General features: G+C 32.2%; 1 protein-coding gene across 1 annotated transcript; it reads left to right on the top strand.

Annotated features, from left to right (window-relative positions):
* LOC134725643 (glutamic acid-rich protein-like) lies at nt 1-24,002 on the top strand. Its single transcript, XM_063589632.1, has 11 exons — nt 1-113; nt 3,224-3,343; nt 3,979-4,039; nt 6,344-6,988; nt 8,753-9,343; nt 10,513-10,551; nt 11,740-11,875; nt 15,846-15,991; nt 16,552-16,681; nt 17,369-17,529; nt 22,382-24,002. The coding sequence occupies exons 1-11, from the start codon at nt 72-74 to the stop codon at nt 22,531-22,533; spliced, it is 2,223 nt and encodes a 740-aa protein (XP_063445702.1). The 5' UTR covers nt 1-71; the 3' UTR covers nt 22,534-24,002.
* Nucleotides 24,003-25,313: the final 1,311 nt, after the last annotated feature.

The raw sequence follows: 25,313 nt of genomic DNA on the forward strand, positions 1-25,313 counted from the left end.
TTCTGGGACGAATTGAGGTAGATTCGACCCCAAAACACACGTGTAGAAGAGCACATGGTGAAGCACACAAAATGGTTAAACAGAATAATAAAACACAGTCAATGAAATCTAAGGTAAAAGAGTTCATACATTGAAGCTTATAGATCAAATGCGAATGGAAACAAGCCACTACGACGTGACCAGTTCAAAACAGGGACAGTTTATTGATACTGACTGGATTGTGTACAGTGTTACTGTACAATGTAAAATAACCATGTTCTTTTTTTAAACCCATACATTTTATTTGCACAAACTCATTTAGTATGATTTACATTAAAATGTTTATGAAATGAAAACAAACAATAGATATGACAATTGTAAAATAAACAGAATTCGTGCGATGATATCTGAATAGATTATAGTGAACACACCGATGCAAGACGTAACGGCCATACTACCATGACGGCAATAGGATGAAACGGCCATACCCCGAAAAGATGAAACGGCCATAGTACAAAAACGGCCATACTTTGAAAAGACGTATCGTCCATGGTTTTTTTTTTTTTTTTTAGATGTTATAGATGAATTATTTTCATACTTATACATGGTTATTATAATTTTTAAATAAACTATACTGTTTTTTTCATTATTTTTCATCTTAATTTTTGTTATATCATTTGTTTACTCATTATATATTTATCGTAAATGAATGTGTTTAATCTAATAAAATATTAAAATATAGTTTAAAATAATATATATTTTTTTTTACAGATATAATAAAAAGATCTGTAACATGTGCTTGTATTTATATATCGACATTGACAGCGAAAGTCAACATTACTACAGTTTAAACTTCATATAAAATATGCTGCCTTTATATCTCATTACAATAAAAATGATTCTTTAGAAAATGTTTACAACTGATAATGAAAAAATAATCAATATACTTACATAATATTGCCGTAACAAGTTGTAAACACGAGCGATGATGATCAAGCAAAGATAACTCTTACAAGAATAAATAAGATCGTATGTGCAGAAAAAAACTACTACACAATCATATTTATGTTATTATTATGAACAAATACTTATTTTTCGTATTATATTTTATGTAATAAACTCAATAAAAAAAAAAAAAAGTGTGGACGATACGTCTTACAATGTGTGGCCGATATGTCCCATGGACGATATGACGGTATGGCCGACACATCCTAGGGCCGTCATGGAAGTATGGCCGTCGCGTCTCGAAAGCGAACACACAGTCACAGGTATGAAGGATACCACTATTTCCCAAGGATTACAAGAACAAGTAAATGCATTTTATACAGGCCACCTGTTCATTTCGCAGACAAATCGGCATCCCAAATCTCAAAAGATGCCTCATCACTCAGACAAATTGATCAACAACTTTTATAGACAAATCGACACATGGCATATAAATTTTTATATCTTTGATCTAAATATAGTGAACCAGAATTATTAAATTCACTTTGGTGGTGGTTCGTATTCACTTGCACATTCCTCAGTAGTCTGGATGTGGAGATGCTGTTGTTGCAATACTGGTCCGAAAAAGCAAAAAGACTACCCTGGGTACCTTTGTCTTTGAAGCTTGCTTTCAGAAACTAACTTTAGCTGCAGCAGAATATTGTAGGCTTCCTTAAACAGTTCAATAACCAAGGAATAAAAAGGCACTGGTCTGCTGGTGCAGAGCCTGGTGTTGACACTTTTGTACCATCCTTCAACGTCATTGTTAATACGTACAGACCTAGGACATAAAAACACACCAGTGGTCGACGTCAAATTCTGTATCCATATCTTGTATATGTAATCCAACACCTTCTGGACTGCAGGATGGTCTGCTTTCTCGTCTTACGGAAGATGTCTTGGATGTCAGGGACTAATCTTTACGGTCGCACAATGTGACCAGATTTTTTTGCTGGACGAATATATAAAAAATGAGGTGCCTAATTGTCTTGGTCTTGAAATATCCAAAATGGATGCGGAAATGTTTTGTTACCAAAATTACAATATACAAAAATGTATTATCCCACGGACAATTGATTTGTCCCAAAGACATGATTTTGCATGGTGTTATACTGTGAAAACTTGTATCATTAAAAGGTCTGAGATGTTTTAGTCGTACATGTAGATACATTTTGTACTCAAAATAAACATAAGTTATCTCAAGAAATCGATTTGTATGCAAATTTTAAAAGTTGTCTACCTTTTAAATAATTACGTCCTCCATATTGTTTTCGACAAGTAACTTGCATATAACTTACACGACATGCTTATCGGTTTTCTGAAGTTAGATTGCACTTTTATTGAGTACACACGAGTTATGTCTTAAAATTATATACTGTGATATTATTGTTAAGTATTATAACACCATGTTTTTGGGACAAATCAATTTGTCATTTGGACAGAATCACCTTGTCTCCTTTTGAACTGTATAGCAGAGTTCGCGAAAACTTTTTTTGATCCGTCAGTCATAGGACTGACAAAGCAAGATTATATGCCGGTCCTACAAATTTTTTGCTGGTCCTACAAAATCTGTCAATTTTATCCTGAAATAAAATCAATAACTTATTTCAACGGAAATTAACTTTATTTATTATATAAGGTTCCACCGCCGATCGTTTGCCAGGAACAGCTCCTTGAACAAATTTGATAGGCCACATGTGGCTCGCCGCCTTGGTCAGTTGGTTTGTTTATAATAAAAATCGGAAACCAGTACCGGAAATTACTGGCAGGTACATCTAATGACCAATGAAAAAACGGTCCATCTGATAACCGATGTAAAAAACGTGCCGACATAGGCACTGCAACGGCCGTTTTTGCATCGGTCATCGGGACCGTCACAAGTGGACAACATACTGGTCCGAGCCTCATTTTGGCGGTCAGGACCGACAGGACCGACGGTTTTCGCGAACTCTGGTATAACAAGTTTGTGCTCTAACTGACTACTCTATAACCAACAGACCTAAAAGTTTAGTAGAGAAGTTCTTACCTAGCTCAACCACTTGCTTCTCAGCTGAGTATCTACTGTTCAAGGGAAGCAATCCTGTCACAACACAAAGATATGGATCTTATCTTATGTAGTGGTTGAATATACATCTTGTATAAAAATTTGAAGATGTGGAATGATTGTCATTGACTACAGATACCAGGTAATCTTCACTTATAAAAGTTATTTAAGAACATGTGACTTAGTCTGAATTGTTCCCATTTTTCTTCTTCATAGACACCTCCAATATCACAGAGAACTCGACAGAAAACTCAAGACTTCCCCAAGTCAGCTCCTCCACCAAGGAAGAAGACAGCCTATGAAGATAGTGATGGTAGTGATAGTGGCAATGATCAGGTATCTTATGGTTGATCAATTTTGTTTTATTACTCATCCTGAGGGTCTGTTGATATTGACCAACAAAAGTATGGTAAAATCTCTGAATGACCAGCATATAATTTGGCAAAAAGTTTTCTACAATAGTTTAATTATTACAGGTAGAATAAAATCTTAATTGAAAATCACAGCTCAAAACTACTTTTCATGGTGACACTGGTTATGAAGTTTATAACCTTCATTTGTAGTTGAGACAAAATTGGACTTGGCTTACATAAGACATGTCAAATGCTGTGTAGCTGTCCTTGTGTTAGGATGTTAACTGTAACATTTCAGTTTCCAAAGAAGAGAATTCTGTCCATAAGGAATATTTTTTTACAAACTTGGCTTGATAATGCACTATGTAAAGGAGAAAGGCTCTTATGATTTTAGAGTCAAAAGATTGAGATCACATTGCTATTGATACAATGAAATTTGGGTCATAAATTATAAACATGCTATAAAAAAAAAGATAAAAAAAAAGATAGTTGTCAACTTTCTATGGAGCAAAAATAATAAATACACTCCAGAATACTAATTGACTTAATTACTAGTTCAAAGATTGTTTGAGCATTTTATAAAGATAAAATATTGTAACATGGAAAATTTATTTTTAGGATTTGGTAAAACCTGTAGATTTGTTTCAAAATGGAAAACATGAAAGTGATGAAGATGAGGGTAAGTTAGGCCAGACAATTTTTATTTTGAGGTTTTAAACAACTAAAATATCAAATTAACAATCTATGTATCTTTGTTGAAAGGAGTTTTTTAAAATTGTGCAAAATACTCAATTTATAAACTCAAAAATTTACATAAATAAAAGTTTACAATTTAAGCATTGCTGTAATGATAAACTGCTTACCATGGGGATACTCTCAGACACTGACAATCCATCAACAAAGGTGATAATTAGTTGTAGCAATATAAACAACAGATATCAATGTCCGACACATTGCTGGAATAAATGGTATTCTAATGCAATTAATTTGTAACAAGTGTTCTGATTGGATGACAGCAAGCGTAAAATTCTCTATCTCCTTGTCTGTAACTAAGGAAGCCGACATTTTAAATTTCGGAATGTATGGACATGTTATTTCTACAAAAATAAACATAAAAACTCACTTGTTGCGCCTAAAATTCTTCTTTTTATTAAATTTTATTACATTCTGAAGTGGCACAGAAGCCAGAAAACGCCAAGTGTTTATGTTTGACGCCAGAAGCATACCTATGACGTCACCTAGTTTAGGGACCAAAGAAGATAACATCTTTCCGCGGAATTTTCTTTAATGAAGATTTTACACTGAAATAATGACTGAAATTTAATTATGAACTTGTTCTGCATTAGAATAGAGATAACTGTATTGTATTTGAAGCTTTGCGGACGTCCATCGGTAGTTTTACTGTCGCAAATACCCGTTTACCTGTCTCCGCATCGCCAGGTAAACTAAATTTGCGACAGTAAAACTACCGATGGACGTCCTTAAAGCTTCAAATACAATACAGTTATCTCTTAATTTTTTAGTTGTATGCAAATTTATCCACAATTACTTGGAATCGCACAACTTTCCGTTAAAGTTGACATCAGAAGGTTTTTCGCAGCAGATCTAAACTCATTTTGAGACAAAATTCATCAATACCAAAAGTGTAAATAATATCTATTTGTGTTCGGGTTAATCAAGAAATGACTTTAGATAAGACAAAGATATTTATTTTTAGAATTACTATGCTTTATGTAAAAGAAACTACCAAAAGCTTATAACTATGTTCTTTTATAACCAACAGTACATAATGTATATGAGAGCAATTTTGAAAACAATTGTATGATTTTGGCTGAAGACATATCCTCTTTCCTCCATTCAAATTTTTGTTTTGCATACTCAATTCGCATAGGATTTTTCAACAAAATATTTAAAATATTTTTGAAGTATTAAAGCATTGCGAAAAAAAAAAAATTCTATCAAATAAAGGAGTAGGTTCAGTTAGACCTCTTTTTGGCCCCAAAATATAGCAGTTTTACAAAATTGTGAAAATGTAATCTTTTAGCTATTTATTAGAAAGAAGAAAAATGCTTCTGCTACATACATATGGTCTGTTTGCAATGCAATACACATATATCATGTATATTGTGTACTAACATAAAGTCATGCTAAATTACTGAAATCTTCACAATTTTTTAGTTAAATTTTAGACAGTTTCCGTCTTAAATGAAAGTGGCCACATTTGTGTTCATTCATGATATTGAAATGTAAGCTGTATTTAGTGATAATACATAACATATTCAAAGGTTCAGGATGATCGCGGATGCGGCCACTTTCATATTTGACTAAAACCATCTGAAAAGTGACGTATTTTGGCATATTTGATAGAGAGGATTAATATTCAACAGCATAGTGAATTGCTTAAAGGCAAAAAAAAATTTAAGTTCATTAGACCACATTCATTTTGTGTCAGAAACCTATGCTGTGTCAACTATTTAATCACAATCCAAATTTAGAGCTGAATCCAGCTTGAATGTTGTGTCCATACTTGCCCCAACCCTTCAGGTTTCAACCTTTGCTGTCGTATAAAGCTGCTCCCTGTGGAGCATCTGCTTAATGTTTAAGCTTGCATCAGAGCGTTTTCAATGAATAAATCAGTTAAAATCTTTCACATAAACTAATTTAATCAATTGAAATAGACACTTAAGTGTTTAAAGAGCGTCCCAAAATCTTTTGTTAGATGAACCCGAAATTTGAGGCCAAAATCGGCCCTTACCGGACCTACTCCTTTTAGTCTGATATTCTTATGAATATCCTTTTCATATTCCATACAAATTTTATTAAGTCTGATGCAGACACTTTTTAGTCCAAGCGTTTCAATTTAGGTACAAGTCGTCATCATGGAGTAAAGGGGGGTGGTGTCAAAAGGCATCATTATGGAGGAAAGGGTTAAGCTGCCCAGTTATACAGTCTTGAAATATGTTTATATGTTTATGTATTTTAGAAGTTGAATTCAAACACAAAAAACCACAGAGAGTCAACACACCTGCACCAAAAACTCCAAAGGTTAAACCAGATACTGAAAAGAAAGGTAAAGAAACCCCGGTCACGGCTAAAACACCAAAAGGCCAACAAGAAAACAAGATAGCTACAGCTGGGAAAACTCCAAAAGGCCAAGCGACACCAGTTGTTGGGAAAACTCCAAAAGGCCAAGCAACACCTGTTGTTGGGAAAACTCCAAAAGGCCAAGCAACACCAGTTGTTGGGAAAACTCCAAAAGGCCAAGCAACACCAGTGGTTGGGAAAACTCCAAAAGGCCAAGCAACACCAGTGGTTGGGAAAACACCAAAAGGCCAAGCAACACCAGTGGTTGGGAAAACACCTAAAGGCCAAGCAACACCAGTGGTTGGGAAAACTCCAAAAGGCCAAGCAACACCAGTGGTTGGGAAAACACCAAAAGGTCAGCCAAGCACAGCATTGAAAACCCCATCTGCAGGAAAAACACCTAAAACCCAACAAGTTGGAGTAAAAGGTACACCTGCTGCTGGTAAAACACCTAAAGATGTTCAACTTAAAGAGCAGTCTTCACCTACTCCTGGAAAGACTCCACAAAAACAAGAGAAGAAATTGTCAGCAGCAACACCAAAAGGTAAACTAATCTTGAGTACTTCAAAATTAATGTTCAATTATTTAGGAACATCATAGTTTTTGGTCTGTGCCTTATATGACTGTCATTCTGTCTCTCAGTACATTCGTCCGTCCAGTGTCAGGTTAAACTTTTGATTAATGTAGTTTAGGATGAAGTTATAGTCACATCAACTTTAAACTCAGTACAGACTTTCATCATGATATGGACTTTCTCAATGTGTTGTCAAATTATGGTTATGACTTCAATTTCACAGTTCACTAAACATCGAACTGTGATAGTTTGAAACCAGTACATTTTCAGGTACTATGTTTTAACAAATGTAGATTACCAGAATTTGAACTGTATTTTGAATTTTAAAATGGTCCAGAATTTGAACTGTATTTTGAATTTTAAAATGGTCAACTAATTTAAAAAATTTAGAATTCTCACAGTCTGCGACGTTAAGGGGTAGCTTGAAGCCAGTGTCTGTTTAAATAAGCTCCAACTAGTAAATGGACACTGTCGATAGTCAGACTGGTCTAGTGCATATCTGTGTGTGCTTTTTTAATCGTTACTGTAAGTTAACGCAGAATGCCACTCAACCCCATCGATATTAATAAAATGATACTCTCTTCCTTGCTAAAATACCATAAACCAGTTTTGACGGTCTCCCTATTAACCAAGTGTTCAAAATAAAAAAAAGTGTGAAAACAGACAGTACCACGTGTTTTCAAAATGTCAAATTTTGGTAATTATTGATTGATTTATGTTGCATAAACTGAATAAAATATAATCATAACAGAAAATTAAAAAACATTTTTGAAGATATTAATTTGTAACTGCCCGCCTGACATCTTGTGTATTTTGGACGATTGGTTATTAGGCCAACTTTGGTGACTGGTTACCGTTAATTTCATGAAGAAGTTGAACCAGTTTTGTTTTTATTTCGAAAGTGTACACATAATTTTGGTCACAAATATTGTTATACATGGCTTCAATGTTGGATAGTGCACCATTAAAAGGCCGTCTCGCACTTCCAATCAAGTTGCGGGGGCTAAAAAAATACGAGGATAAACGGGTCTTTGAATCTGGCTCCAGTTCAAGAATCTAGTTATGTTCTGTAGCTACTGTAAGAGCATGGAAAATGAAGCAAATTTGTATTTGAACAGGAGTTGTTCAGCAAATTGAAAAAGAATATGTAAAGTAAATATGAAGAATAAAATTTTAACTGATTGATTTTCTTCTTTTCTTGGTCTTCATCAGAAAGGATGATCTCTTTAACTTCCAAAGTCAAATTTGAATGAGAAATTAATTTAAACAAAATGAGATGGCAAGGGATTTATATTTTCATGTATACATTTATTTTACATGCACATGTATGTCTTAAATTCAAAGAAAAGAGTCTTGAACAGTCTAGTCAACAGTTTTGATAAGGGTTTTTTTTTTTAAGAAAAGTAGAATTTTTCATATTACATGGAGAAAAAACTCTACATTTTTTAAAAGTTATATACACTTCCAGATACAAAAATGTAACCTCAGAATGCAGGATTTTACATCTTATATTCCAAAATTTTCTTGGGGGCATGCCCTCAAACCCCCGTAGCTTGTCAGGATCACTTTGTGATCCTCACTGGTGACACAGATTTCATTTGGTCCAGTACATATAAATTCGGGCTAGTATTTTTTTTTTAACTAGCCCATAGGGCTAGTGCTTCAAATAGTTTTGGCACATACTCATGTGAATATTTGTACATCCATATGAAAATTTAACTGTTTAAATTTTAGGGGGCAAAACACCTAAGTCACAAACACCAGCAGGGAAAGCTAAAAGGAAAGAGGAGTTGGTGGATGATAATGAGGACGACGATGATGATGATGATGAAATAGATGATTTTGAAGTTGATGATGATGATGATAGTGATATAGACGAGGACGATGATGATGAAGATGATGATGATGATGACAGTGAAGATGAGGATGGAAGTGGTGGGACTAAAAAATCTTTACTGGAAAAGTTCAAACAAGAATTGAAAAATAAAATGAAAGATGGGGAAGAGGATGATGACGAGGATGATGAGGATTTTGATGAAGATGATGAGGAGGACAGTGATGATGATGATGAAGAAAGCTTTGATGAAGCTGAACTAGAAAAACTGTTATTAGAAAAAGCCATGGCAAATGTTAAATCTGAAAAGAGTACAGATACAAAATTGACAAAGTTGAAACAAAAAGTAGAAACTGAAAAACAAAACTCTAATAAAAAAGTGCAATCACAAAAAAAAGTGACAATTTCTAAAAGTGAAACAGCATCAAGTGGAAACAAAAATAAATCTGAAACAGAACCAAGTAAAAAGACAGAGATAACAATTAGTCAAGGTATGTTTAATGAATACAGCCTTCTCACAACCAATGAACTGAGGTTACTTTTAATAAAATATTAGTTATTTTTTTTTTTTTTTAACTTTTGATTGAAATCAAAATATAAATCAAAATATATATATAAATAGGTTGCCTAACAATTTTGACACACTTTTTAGAATGTTAATATTAGAATGTTTAAAATGTTTAGAATTTGATAAAAAAAAAAAACATATAGATTTCTGACAATAAAAAAATTAAACGCAATATTTTGCTAGACCAACTGGGAAGAATAAATCAGACTGTAATATTCTTCTTACTCTTTTATCATCTGTGTTCTGATGATTGATCAATGGAAATGAACTAGCTAGGGTAAATAATCAAAAGTCTTACTCGAAAAGGCTGTGAAATACTTAAGTTTCAAGACTACAAAACTTTACAAAACGATGAACATCATTTTAACTTTTTATTTAATAATGTTAAGTTAATTAAAATATAATACAAATGTTATTTTGCATAACAATACTTTCAAATTTAAGAAAGGCAAAGGAAAATTGGAACCTGAAGAGAACATTTAAGAAATAATTCAGGGGGGCTTGAATATGTCTATTATTGTCATGATTTTACCACAGTGTTGTCCCTTTATGACAAATATTTTACCCTGAGCGATACCCTATTGTTTTGGATCGAAGCGTTCTAGGTATAGTCATTATCTGCCATTCTCATAAATAAATGCACTATTAAATTGATGTAAAAGAACAGGGCAAACTGAATAAGGGGCAGCTAAATCTATTTACAATAACATGTTTAGATGTGTTTGGATGAATTTGTAAAAGTGTACTTATATGTGTTATGTGTAAACAAAACATGGCTTATATTCTAATGTTATCGTTCTATGACGTCTGGTACATGTAGCTCATTCATAAAAAAGCTTTGGAAGCAGGAGTACAATCGGAACAGCTCAAACTGATACTTCATCAGTATTGCACATGCTGATTTATCCGTATTAGGTCTGAGTTGCTTGTATCATTTAATAGTTAAATTAAATCAACAAAGGTGAAAACAAGAACAAAGAACTGGACCGAGATATAAAGTAAGCACTCTTACAAAAATGTACAAGCACAACAAAAAAGCAGCTTCTACTTTTGATAGAGAGCTGAAATTTTATTATTTTTAATTCTTTTCAGTGACAGAAGTTTATAGCAACCAGAATGCTGAAAGACGGGGTAGGTTAATTTCTTTGTGATTATATTGATTAAGATAATTTCAATACTCCTCTAAGACAGTGTAGGTTTTTATTGCTTTGTGTGAGTATTAAATTGATTTTAAAAAAAAACAACGTTTATTCATAATTCCAAATTTACAATCATTATATGGTAGTAATTCTTTATATTATTTTTCATCTTTCCTGATTTTATCATAAGGCCAAAAAATATATTACATGTGTTTCTGCTAACTCTACCTACCCTATTTTTAGTGCCTACCATAACACTTTTTATACCATTTTGGAAACAGCACTGGTAAAGTCTATGACTGATTTCCCAGAAGTAACCAGCAAAAAAATGTTTGTAAAATTAAATTATATTGCCTACCTTCCTACCCAATAATTTTAGCAGAGATTGCCAGAGAACACAAGTATTTTTATGCCCCTGCCATAGGTGAGGGGGCATTAAGTTTAACCCTTTTCTGTACATATGTTCGTTAGTCTCAAAGTTGTTTTCTGTTCTCTAACTTGAGTTTGCCTCAACCAAATGCTATGAAACTTATACACAATGCTTATTATTATAAAACAATGATCAAGTTTGAATTTTGGTGGCGTCACTATAACTGTTCTGGAGTGATGCCCTTTATAATCATAAAAGTGGCTGATTTTTTATTTTGTTTCTGTTCTCTAACTTTAGTTTGCCTCAACCATATGTTATGAAACTTTTAAGGGCAATACTTATTATCACAAGATACAGATCAAATTCAAAATTGGATAGCATCACTATAACTTTTCTGGACTAATGCCCCAATTATAATCATAAAAAATGTTGAATTCTTGTTTCCATCTCTAACTTAAGTTCACCATATAACCAAATGTTTTACAAATTACACAATGCTTATAACATCATTTAGGGGTGTTAATTAAAGCAAGGATGCAATTTGGGTACTCCTCATTACATAATCATCAATTATTTGGAGGTTGGTTCAAACCCATTTTTTGTGATCCAATATGGATTTTAAATATAATTAGTTTAACTATATAGTAAATAAGGATACATCTACAAAATAAGCACAGAATGGAACTGTTGTTTGGATCGTTAATAAATGTTGGTGAAAAAACTGAAAATAAGTGAAATTTGGGTTCCCTCATTGTGATCCTGCAACAACTAAGTGTTTTGGTTTGTCATCTATCTGTTTCTTTTTTTCAGAGGAAATGGACAAGAGAACTCTGTATGTTGGAAAATTTAAGTCTTTTCCAAAGGAGGAGGATTTAAAGAAACTATCTAAAGATATCCAGAGTATAAGAATTAGACGGAGTTTTCATGCTAATCGACAAATGTTTAGGTAAATTTAACTTTTAATAAACCTAACTGTAAATTCAGAAATGATGGCAAGGTTTTAGTTTAAGTGTATAATAATTTAACTGAGTGAGTATTACAATAAGAAAAACTAGTATACAAATTTGTTTAGAGGCCAGCTGAAGGACGCCTCCAAGCATGGGAGTTTCTTGCTGCATTGAAGACCCATTAGTGGCCTTTTGGCTGTTGTGTGCTCTATAGTTGGGTTGTTGTCTCTTTGACGCATTCCCCATTTCCATTTGCAATTTTATTATTTATTGACATCTCATACAAGTATCAGTATAAATGCCACACCATTAAAATTGCAATATTCTGTCATTTTTGTTCAGTCCTTGATCATGTTGATCATCTCAATAATAAATGCATCAAATATTTCTGAATTCATAGTATACTCAACTTAAGAATTTTGTAATATCCTATTCTGTACATAAGTCATATCATCATGGTCAGCATGTAATATCCTATTCTGTACATAAGTCATATCATCATGGTCAGCATGTAATATCCTATTCTGTACATAAGTCATATCATCATGGTCAGCATGTAATATCCTATTCTGTACATAAGTCATATCATCATGGTCAGCATGTAATATCCTATTCTGTACCTAAGTCATATCATCATGGTCAGCATGTAATATCCTATTCTGTACCTAAGTCATATCATCATGGTCAGCATGTAATATCCTATTCTGTACCTAAGTCATATCATCATGGTCAGCATGTAATATCCTATTCTGTACCTAAGTCATATCATCATGGTCAGCATGTAATATCCTATTCTGTACCTAAGTCATATCATCATGGTCAGCATGTAATATCCTATTCTGTACCTAAGTCATATCATCATGGTCAGCATGTAATATCCTATTCTGTGCCTAAGTCATATCATCATGGTCAGCATGTAATATCCTATTCTGTACCTAAGTCATATCATCATGGTCAGCATGTAATATCCTATTCTGTACCTAAGTCATATCATCATGGTCAGCATGTAATATCCTATTCTGTACATAAGTCATATCATCATGGTCAGCATGTAATATCCTATTCTGTACCTAAGTCATATCATCATGGTCAGCATGTAATATCCTATTCTGTACCTAAGTCATATCATCATGGTCAGCATGTAATATCCTATTCTGTACCTAAGTCATATCATCATGGTCAGCATGTAATATCCTATTCTGTACCTAAGTCATATCATCATGGTCAGCATGTAATATCCTATTCTGTACCTAAGTCATATCATCATGGTCAGCATGTAATATCCTATTCTGTACCTAAGTCATATCATCATGGTCAGCATGTAATATCCTATTCTGTACCTAAGTCATATCATCATGGTCAGCATGTAATATCCTATTCTGTACCTAAGTCATATCATCATGGTCAGCATGTAATATCCTATTCTGTACCTAAGTCATATCATCATGGTCAGCATGTAATATCCTATTCTGTACCTAAGTCATATCATCATGGTCAGCATGTAATATCCTATTCTGTACCTAAGTCATATCATCATGGTCAGCATGTAATATCCTATTCTGTACCTAAGTCATATCATCATGGTCAGCATGTAATATCCTATTCTGTACCTAAGTCATATCATCATGGTCAGCATGTAATATCCTATTCTGTACCTAAGTCATATCATCATGGTCAGCATGTAATATCCTATTCTGTACCTAAGTCATATCATCATGGTCAGCATGTAATATCCTATTCTGTACATAAGTCATATCATCATGGTCAGCATGTAATATCCTATTCTGTACCTAAGTCATATCATCATGGTCAGCATGTAATATCCTATTCTGTACATAAGTCATATCATCATGGTCAGCATGTAATATCCTATTCTGTACCTAAGTCATATCATCATGGTCAGCATCACTTTGAGCCTGAATATTAAACACTTATTATTTATGGTCAAGCAGTGATGCTATATTAACATGTGATTAAAAGATGGTATATTGTATCTTGAATTGTATACTGTCAAACGTCACATTACAATATTGTTTCTGTTACATATATGCTATAGTTATGTTTTCTTTTTAAAACATATCGCTCATAGAAATGTTACTGTATACAAAGATTTACTAGTTACTCAATATTGTGCTGTAAACGAAGAATTACATTTGTAGACTGAAATTTAAGGACAGAAAAATCTCCCAACACCATCAGCTTCAGATCTTGATAAAATTGGTTTTTTTTTAACTGTTCTAATAAATAAAAATATTTAAAGAAATGGTTGTTAGCTCTACCTGACCATTTGTGATCAGGTGTTAGTAAGTGGTTCTACTGTAAAACAATAGAACTTATAAACTATGTTTTATTTTTTTTATTTAATTGTCAGTAATATTTCTATGTCTATTTATGCATACTTTCTGTTATATGTTGCGTTGTATCTAAGAAACTATTTATGATAATTGCAAAAAACTTCACACACAAGACGGCGGGCATATCATGTGCTCATGGCACAGCTGTTTATTTTTATTGTCAACTTTACCTTTAATTGCTTACTAGAACTTTGATCAGATTACCAGATGATGACCTAGACCTTTGATACGATTATCAGCATCACTTTGAGCCTGAATATTAAACACTTATTATTTATGGTCAAGCAGTGATGCTATATTAACATGTGATTAAAAGATGGTACATTGTATCTTGGATCGTATACTGTCAAACGTCACATTACAATGTTATTTCTGCTTTAGTTATAATTTCTTTATAAAACATATCGCACCCTAGAAATGATTTCTTTTTAAAACATATTACTCACCAGAAACTTTACTGGAAACAAAAATTTTATAAGTTCTTCCAACATTGCTACCGTAAACGAAGGCTTACAATTCATTCAAAATTTGAGGATTGAAAAAAACTTCTAACACAATCAGCTACAGAACTTAATAAAGTTATGATCCCAATTTGAACTGTTATTATACTAAAATTGATATATGGATATTTAAAGAATATGTGTTAGCTCTACCTGACAATTGTTGATCGGGTGTTGGTGAATGGTTCATGGTCATAGTTCACATTTAGGATTGCTTAGCACTTAATAAATGCTGTAAAACAATAGAACTTATTACTTTTATTTAGGCACAGGAGCTAGTTCCGCAACACTAGATTAATAGCTTGATTTTTATATGTAGATACTAGAAAGACGTGTGTTAGTGTAGAATTTTATACTGTTATATTTTTTATTGAAATGTCAGTTTCCCCTTTGTCCATTTTTAGACCACATTGAATTTTGGGGTAAAGATTACATAGAATCCAATCAAAACCCTTATAAACTGGCTTGATAGTAATATATTCTGAACTTCACCTCTTTTAAAGAGTTAATCAAATTAAGTTTTAACTGTGAATTTGTATATATATAGATATCAACATTATTCTTGGACCTTGGTGGCCTAGTGGTCTAAGTTGATACTACTGTAATCATTAGCCAGTGAACACTGGCCTTGTGAGTTCGAAACCTGCTCGTGCAGGTGCACTTGATTTCAATCTTAATTGAAAAGGAATTTCAGTTTTCTTATCAAAGGTCGGTGGTTTCAGGTTACTCCAGCTCCCTCCACCAATGAAAACTGGCCACCACAAAAATAGCCAAAAAGCTGTGCTGAAAAGTTGCATAAAAACACAAAATTAAATCAATTTCAACATCAGCATCACTTTGAGCCTGAATATTAAACACTTATTATTTATGGTCAAGCAGTGATGCTATATTAACATGTGATTAAAAGATGGTACATGGTATCTTGGATCGCATACTGTCAAACGTCACATTACAATGTTATTTTAGTTATCCATTAAGACATCCAAATTGGCAGGCGCTAAAAATAATTAAAGGTAGAAAATATCTCATTTTAATGTATTTGTTGATTCAAATCATATGCAGTTGAACAGTTAGATAAATCTTAAAATTAACGGACAATTTTTCTTCTCTTTTAGTTATGGTTTTCTTGAGTTTGCCAGTGAAAAGTTAGCTGAGAAAAACTTCAGTCTAATAAAGGATAAGAAAATTGATGGAAACGAAATACAAGTGGACTATGTTGGCAGTAAAAGTTTAAATAATAAGCGAGTAGAAAAAGATCAAGGTATGACCAATTGCAAATATAACAATGGCCTCTTATTATGGGTATGGACAGACAGAAATATATATTTTTTTTGGCCTAAAGGAAGATAATTTGGAGCTTTTTCAAAGATATAAAAATTTTAAAAGTCATCTGTGGCCACACCAAATCAGTTTGTTTGGGTGATTTTTGTACCATATTATAAAATAATAACTATTTAGTGTAAAAAAATAAAATTTGTAATGAAAAAACAAATGTTTAATTTTTTTCTGATTTTTTTATACCCACTAGCCTCCTTATCCTTAATCAGTTAAAATATTTCACATACCCTTATTGAATAAATTGAAATAGACACTAAAGTGTTTAAAAAGTGTTCAAAATATTTCGTTAGATGAACCTGAAATTTGAGGCCAAAATCGGCCCATACCAGACCTACTCTTTTGCTGACATGAATTTCACAAGAGATTCACCTCAAATGCACTTATACATGACACTTGCGTGAAAATTGATGCAAGTGAAATTTGCCTGTGTATGCCCTTAAAGGAAGCAATAGAATTTTGATTGATAATACCATTCTATTTTAGGTTCCCTTGATCCGTTACGATTATATGTTTCTGGGTATAAAGTTGGTACAACAGAACCACAGCTGAGAAAACTATTCACTAAAGCTACAAGAATAGACATTCCTAAGAGAAAGGATGGTAAACACTTTGGGTAAGATTTTCTCAAACCAAACATTTTAACCCTTAGGCTTGTGATACGAATCACATTTTACAGGTAACGACGAGTACCGGGATTTTAATATGCCTTTTACATTATCATTCTTTGTTGAATACCTGGTTGAAAGTGTTAACATGGCGCTTCTGTTAGTTGAAAACAGTGTCAATATCCGATTAAATTTACTGAATTTACAAGATTTTGAAATAAAGGAACATTTTTTTTTTTGGAAGAAATGAAGCCAGACTAGTATATTTTTATGCCCCTGTCGTAGCAGAGGGGGCATTATCTTTTACCCTTGTCTGTCTGATACGTCCCAAAGTTGGTTTCCGTTCTCTAACTTAATTTGCTTCAACCGAATGCTATGAAACTTATACAAAATGCTTATTACCACAAAACACAGATCAAGTCATCTTTCCCATTGTGGAGTTATGCCCCTTTACAAATAAAAATTGCTGATTTTTTTTGTTTCTGTTCTCTAACTTTAGTTTACCTCAACCAAATGTTATCAAACTTATACACAATGCTAATTGCTACAAAATTCAGATCAAGACATATATAGCAATTATAGAAGTTTATTTTTAATCTTTAGAAGAAATTAAATAATTTGATTTAAGGAAATAAGCCTTCCAACTTTTGGTGCTGGATTTATCAATATCGAACATTATGTATATTTCTTCACAGATACTGCTTTGTTCATTTCGCTTCTGAAAATGCTGCTAAATCTGCCTTTGAAAAAGTACAAGGACAAGAATTAGATGGATATAAAATATGTGCTTATTTTGCAAGAAATAAAGTTCCAAAAGTAGAAACCAAGAAAAGGAAACTGGACTCAGATGTCAAAGGTACTAATTGAATTAAAAATTGGAATGTATTAAAAAAATATGGTATTAAGGATCTTTTATGGTTTTTATTGTGCTTCAACAATAAGGGTGTGTGGGTTGAACTTTAAATTGAAACTATCCCAATTGAGGAAAAAAATATGAGAAAATTAACCAGACTGTTTGGATGGTGAATACAAATAATAGAAGAGCAATATCACCTACAAAATATATTTTAAATTTTGAAATATAACCAGGGATGGAAAAAAAAAGGGTTTAGTATATGAGTAAAAACACCCAATAGAAAAAAACTGTGTCTGTGATCCCATATTAATAATATCAGCTTCTCTAATAAACAGGCAACATTCAAGGGTATTTACAGGGCAAATACTGGTTGATTCAGAGTAAGAATCAAAGAGCTGATAGCTCTGAAGTGGAAGAAGGTGAATAATAGGTAACTTGAATTACCATAAAAGCAGCCCCACTTACCCAGGCTGCTTTGTTCCATTATCGTTAAAATGTATTTTTTTTCTTCAAACAAGAAAAGGTCATAAGTACATGGATTTCCCATCCGTACAATCATTTTCTATGTTCAGTTGACTATGAAAATTAGGTAAAATCTTTAATTTGGCATTAATTAAGAAGATCATATCAAGAGGAACACATGTATACTAAGTTTCAAGTTGATTGGATTTCAACTTCATCAAAAACTACCTCGACCATAAACTTTATAACCAGAGGCAGGACGGACGGACAGACTAGAAAACATATTGCCCATAAATGGAGCATAAAAATTGTAAAACTTGTTACATATCCGACAACTTTTGAATGTTGCAATATGGGTTTTTACTGCACAACAACAATTATAAAGGTTTCAATTAAAATTGAGAATGGAAATGGGGAATGTGTTAAAGAGACAACTACATTTGTTGACTTCTGGTCCGAGTACACAGTTATCGTCCTTTGAATTTCGTTGTCCACAAATATAGTCCTTAATGTGGACAGTGTGTTACTTGCCAATTTTTGTTATACCCCTTCCAAATTTAATTCTCCATGTTTTATGCCTCATATAGCAAGTTGGGGGGTGAAATGACACTGTAAAAAAATTTGGGTCATAAATATTTAGGTAAAGTAGTGATTAGGTCCAGCTGAAAAAGGTCAAAAATTAGCACTTCGGAAGCTGTCAAAAGATTTCAAGACCCCCTGAACACAAAATTGTCGATATTTTGAGTTAGAGCTGATGAAGTTTTCTATAAATTTGATATAATTTGTCCCAAAAGTAGTACAACATACTGTAAAAATGTTATTGAGAAAGCGCAGGTGGGATTTTTTTTATTTACATTTATTGTCTAAAAGAAATGCACTACGAAATAACTGTGTACTCGGACCTAAGAGGTGAAATCAGGAAATATAGAATCTGTACTTTGGCAACTTCCCTGAATGATTTGATGGTGTCAATTTGTCAAATAGCATAAAACTAAGGGATTTAAACTTTTATTTGACAGAATTTCTGCAAAAATGACCAATTTTGGCATTATATGGTCAAAATAAGTATTTCATAGCTTTTTCAATTTTGATGCATAAGTGGCATTTTGACTTTCTATCTGACATGTTTTCATGTGTCAATTTTTGTGTTTCAATGCTTTAATCCAGTTGTTTTACTCATTTCTGAACTCTGAATCTACAGAAAAGAAGATTATCTCAGACAATATGAGTAAAGTGTGTTGTATAAATGACCCTCATTTGACACCCTGTTTGGATCAAGTTAAATGTGAGGAGCATGGCACATAAAAGTTGAAGTCCATAATAAAGACCTCACTAAATTTGTATAAAAAGCATTTACCAATGTCTTTTGTACCTGTTTCATTTCACATAATATCTTTCTTTACCCCTGTAGGATACCATGTGGTTCAACTATAAGCCTGTTGAGACTAAAATTGCATGCAAGTTTTTCACTAAAAAGGGAAAAATCTTTGTATCAGACCATACTGTCTGCTCAAAAAGTTGAATGTAAGAGGCTTTTTGTGCTCAGATTTATTGTATCATGTCACCTGAGTATAGAAATGATAGAAAAGACATTTTTTTTTTATTTCTTATAGCTTCAATATGCATTTTTAAATGTAAATATGTGCTACGGTCTAAATTGACCCTAAATTATTTTTAGTCATACTTGGCCTAAGACCCTTTTAACCTAATATGATATGTTATTTGTAAGTTTTCTTTCCATTTAAAGTACAATAAGTACATATGCAAGGATTATTTATAATCAAAAAGCTTCACAAATTTAAAATTGCTGGAAAATATTACATCTTCATGTAAGGCTCCCCTTCATTGGAAAACCTCCATTTTTAGGCACAGGCTCATATAAATTTGACTTTTGAAAAATTATGCTAAGTCTGATATATCAAATGAGTACTCTATTGCTTTAAATACATGATGTTTTATATATTAAGACATTTTAAAAGTATTTTTTTGCAATATTTTAATTTTAAAAGCCCCAAATGTTGATAGTTGAAATTTCTCAATTTTAACGTCCAAATTTAACACGTAAAGTTGAATATAGAATTAATCATAGTGTCTATAATATATATCCTATTGTTATGAAACTTTGTGAGCAGTCTTATAATATATCAAGCTTATGTCATACCAAGTTTTATAAAGATTGGTCAACTTTTTCTATCCTATTAGGTCCGAGTACACAGTTATCGTCCTTTGAATTTCGTTGTCCACAAATATAGTCCTTAATGTGGACAGTGTGTTACTTGCCAATTTTTGTTATACCCCTTCCAAATTTAATTCTCCATGTTTTATGCCTCATATAGCAAGTTGGGGGGTGAAATGACACTGTAAAAAAATTTGGGTCATAAATATTTAGGTAAAGTAGTGATTAGGTCCAGCTGAAAAAGGTCAAAAATTAGCACTTCGGAAGCTGTCAAAAGATTTCAAGACCCCCTGAACACAAAATTGTCGATATTTTGAGTTAGAGCTGATGAAGTTTTCTATAAATTTGATATAATTTGTCCCAAAAGTAGTACAACATACTGTAAAAATGTTATTGAGAAAGCGCAGGTGGGATTTTTTTTATTTACATTTATTGTCTAAAAGAAATGCACTACGAAATAACTGTGTACTCAGACCTTCTACTTAATAATAAACAAATTTATTATATAAATTTCAATTTAATCCTTGAAAGGAGGTCTAGATTGCTAAAATAATTAGTAAATTTTATTTTTTTTATTTGTCCAAAATCATTTAAATTCATTTAATCAACATCCTTTTATGATTATTTGATTAAAATATTAATCATTTATAGTCTTTTTACAATTTACATTTTTAAAAGCAAAATAACTGAAAACAGGATAAAACAAAGGGAAGTAACAAAAAAGTATTTCAATATTCCCAATACACATCGTTTTGATAACACAACGGCAGTTAGCTGGAAGTAAACATCGTTGATTACCAGTATGTTTGACACCCAAGCTGTCAAGTGAAGCCATATAACTATACATCTTCTTTGATGTTCAGGTAAAATTTAACACAGGTGTCAATTACACCCGTACAGTAGTAAGAAATGATCAAATATGGCATCTATTTTTAACTCATGAAATATTTCATACACGGGAGTTTTTTCTCCAAAACGGGAGACCCCTGAAAACGGGAGTTTGTACTCCCGTCGGGAGGTTCACATGTATGTTACGAAGGGCATCTAATTCACATGACAAAGGAAAACCATGAATAAAGACAACACTTTATATATCCTTTTTATTTATATAAAAACAAAATCTTCTTGTCTGCAGGATTGCAAATTCGTAACTTCAAGGGCGAACTTGTAAACAGGGCGAGTTGTCGCGATACCAAATTTACACATGCGTGATACAAATATCTACAGTTAAAACATCCTGTTACAAGTAAACAAATAACGTTCATGTGGATGAGATAAAATCTAATAATTTACATAAATAAAAGGGTCATATTTACGATAGTGATTGTTTTACAATCATAATTTACAAATTAAATGATTCAGATGCCTAATCATGTGTAAAAATCGGTGTCAGGAATCTTAAGTTGTTTTGAAATTGTAATACACGAAATGAATGCGGCATATGGAGACTCAATGCAAATGGTCAGCCCCTTAAGTCTTCAGAAGACTTGACGTCTTCTTCCACTAAAAATGTGTAGGCTGACATGTCTACCTGCAAACTATTACCTTTGAACTAGCACATTAAAATTCCATTTTAACTTGACCCTCTAATATGATAATGCTCACATCTGGGTCATTTGGTCTCTGGTGAATAGGTGTCTCAGTTGAGATCATACCACGTCTTCCAATTTTGGTAGTACAAATAAGGCTTCCTATTTCTATTACATTAACATATTCTTGTCCTGAAATGCATTTGAGGGGCGTAAGTCTGAGAGGTCTAAGTAGTTGAATTACTAGCCAGCCAACACTGAGGTTGTTATTTTGAATCCCACACAGGGTAGGTGCATTTAACTTCAATATTAATTGATTAGGATTATCACTTTTCCTATCAAAGGTTGGTGTCTTGAAATGAAATTGGATGGCCTCGAAAAACCACAATAGTATTGAAAGTGTTGTTAATCAATCAAATAATGTAATGCATTTAATATTTGCCACTGGACGTCAAATACCAGTCCATTCATGTGTCCATACTATAAATAACTATAAATTTTTATATAAAAAATAACACATTCTTCATTTATCTTACAGTTATGGCTCCTTTGTATTGAATATCGTGTTTTCTTTTATAATAAAAAGTTTTGAGATATTTGAGTATCGGGGAGTTTTTTTTACATGAAATCTTAGTTCCATTCCTTATCACCAGTACTTCATAAATACCATTGAATTTCTTTAAAGGTCCACAGGTGAAAAAGGCTAAAATAGATGATGATGATGATGATGACGATGATGAAGATAGTGAAGATGATGATGACGACGACGACGATGATGATGATGATGACGAGGAGGATGACGACGACGATGATGATAGTGAAGATGGAAGTGAATAGATGGTTAAAAGGATTTTAAAGAAATCAACTTCTTTTTTGTAAAAGATTATAGCGTGATAGAGCATTGTCTTTTAATTTCAGGATTTGAGTTTATCCAGAAATTCTTTAAAAAAAAAGATAAACTGATGTAGGGGGCGAGAGATCAGAACACATACATTTTAATGTGTTCTTTAGATAAAAATACATTGTGCATTTTACTTTTTAAGCAATGGTCATAAGATCCAGTGTATTATTTTTTTTATAATCTTGCTTTATGGATTATATACAGGTAGCTGGGATGTCTTCCTCCATACTGGATTTTCAAATAGCAGATAATGATTGAAATGTGCAAACTTTGAGAATAGAATGAAATTCATGTGGAAGACTTTTTATTCTAATAAAGAAAAGTTAATTTTGTCATATTTTCAGCTGTATTGTACAAAAAAAAACAGAACAATTTAGTTTTATTATTATTTCTTCCAACTTTGCCATATTAGGAAAGATAAAGTAAGTAACATTTGAAGTATAATGTGTTTATGACTGTACCTATTTTATTATACAGCAAACTAGCCTGGTAACCCTTTTTTTGGATTTCTTAACTAAAAGCATATTATTAGAGTTATCATGTCATATTTTATCTTAAAACTATATGATAAAGTTTTCAATTTTACTTGCAAAATTGGGTTTTCAATGCATATTCTACACAAAATCTGAATACTTATAGCATGAAAAACGCCTGGTGTGTTTTATTTTATTTTTGAAAAAACAGTTTAACAAATTATTCAAAAAAACCTATGGATTTTGATTAAGACAATCTACCATAAGATTGTGTGTATTCATTGATAAGAAAGAGTCATTCATTTTATATATAGATACAAATAATATATCAGATTTTGCAAATGACAAAATAGATGTACAATTTCTGAATAGAAATAGAACTATCATGCATATGTAAAATATTTCTTTTTCACATAATTTTATCAGTTGTTTTTTTCGTTTTTTAATGCATGTTGTGATTCTTTTAAAGAGTTACAAGAACTTTTAATTAAATTGTACATTTTAATTATATGAATAAACAGTGAAGCTTAGATTGTTGAGATACTGTAAATTCAGAAATTATTGCTAATAATTTGACAGAGTTGTAAATGCAATAATTAAAACTCGCAATTTGATATATTTTTACTGAATTAAACATGAATTTTCTCAAAATCGTAAAAATTAAAATCGCATTCAAGTGTAAAATGACAAAATCGCAATAATTTCTGAATTTACAGTAACCTCAAAGAATTATTTCACCTTTATTTTATATGTAGTCAGCATTTACTCAATGCATTGTATCAATCTGTTCAAAGTTCTTTTAATTCATATTCAAAACTGTATCTTGATTATTGTTAAGACACCATCAAAGAATATTACTGTTTGTAACATTTTCAATTTCTTTGATCATGACAAATATCATAAAATATCAAATAAAATGTTATATATTATCAGTTTATTTATTCAGTATCACGCACATACAAATAGATAAATGAAGCCTAAAAGTAACTGCTAAATAAAAAAATGTATGATTGTCAATGAGACACTATCCCAGATCAATGAAGCCTAAAAGTAACTGCTAAATAAATAAATGTATGATTGCCAATGAGACACTATCCCAGATCAATGAAGCAGTAGTCAGCAATTAAAAGTAGGACATACAACAATGAGAAAAAACTTGCACTGTAGTGTGTTTATAAAAAAAGTCCTGACATGAAAAATGGGAAACATTTCAAAGAGAAAACTAGGCCTAATTTTTAACCCAACAATTTGCCAAAAAAACAAACAACAAACCGACTTGGGATAGGCACATAAAGTACGTGATTAGTGAGCTCTCAACCCTCTTCATTACCTGATACAGTGGCGTAACAGCACAACATAAGAACAAACTCAGTAACAATTGTCTGAATTCAAAAGATTTGATCAAGGCACATCAACAACTAACATAAAAACAAGATACATAGCACAAAGCACCTTAAAAGTTCTTGAGGTCACTGGAAGCTAGTTCAAAGCCAAAAACAACTAACAAATAAATCTTCTCTCAGACCTTAAGTATTTTAAAATTAGTACACCAAAAAAACTACACATCCATTGGATTGAAAGTAAAGATGTCATAATCATGTGTGCAAGTGAACAATATCTATGATATTGTACCACGAGGTTCCATATCACAAAGGGAAGGCTGGAATTGAGTTTAGGTGTAATTGCCTGAAAAGTTTAGAAATTTGTGACCAAAACCAATCATTTTTCTAGGGTTTCAAGACAAAAGCTTTTGGAAATAAATTTTAAAAATGACAGAAAGGGGGGTTCCAAATTTTATTTGGTTTACACTTTTAGGGATATTTTTCCATTGATTATTTCTGACTTTTATATAAAAGCAACAAATTCTGATATAGCAGGAGATTTAACTAAGTATTGTGCAATAGCAAGAAATTTTAATTGAATATTAATACAAATCTTTTAACCAATTTCAATGGGATTGACTGAAAGTCTTTTTGGGGGTTCTTACTTTGTATTTATTTTGGATATTGGGACCCAATTTTAAATTGGTCTACATTAAGGTCCCAAGGGCCAAAATTCGTTCAATTTCATAATAACTGAATTATTGAGGCTCTATGATATGCTGGATCTTCTTGTACATTTAATTTTTGTCAAGCGTGCAACTTTTGTTGCAGAAAGCTCGACATAGGAAAAGTAATCTGGTGACGTTAGCCAACTTTTTAACCTTTATATTTAGAATCTGGAAGACCTGAATGCTTCATTTT

Source organism: Mytilus trossulus, chromosome 7, assembly GCF_036588685.1.
Source record: "Mytilus trossulus isolate FHL-02 chromosome 7, PNRI_Mtr1.1.1.hap1, whole genome shotgun sequence".
Classification (NCBI taxonomy): domain Eukaryota; kingdom Metazoa; phylum Mollusca; class Bivalvia; order Mytilida; family Mytilidae; genus Mytilus; species Mytilus trossulus.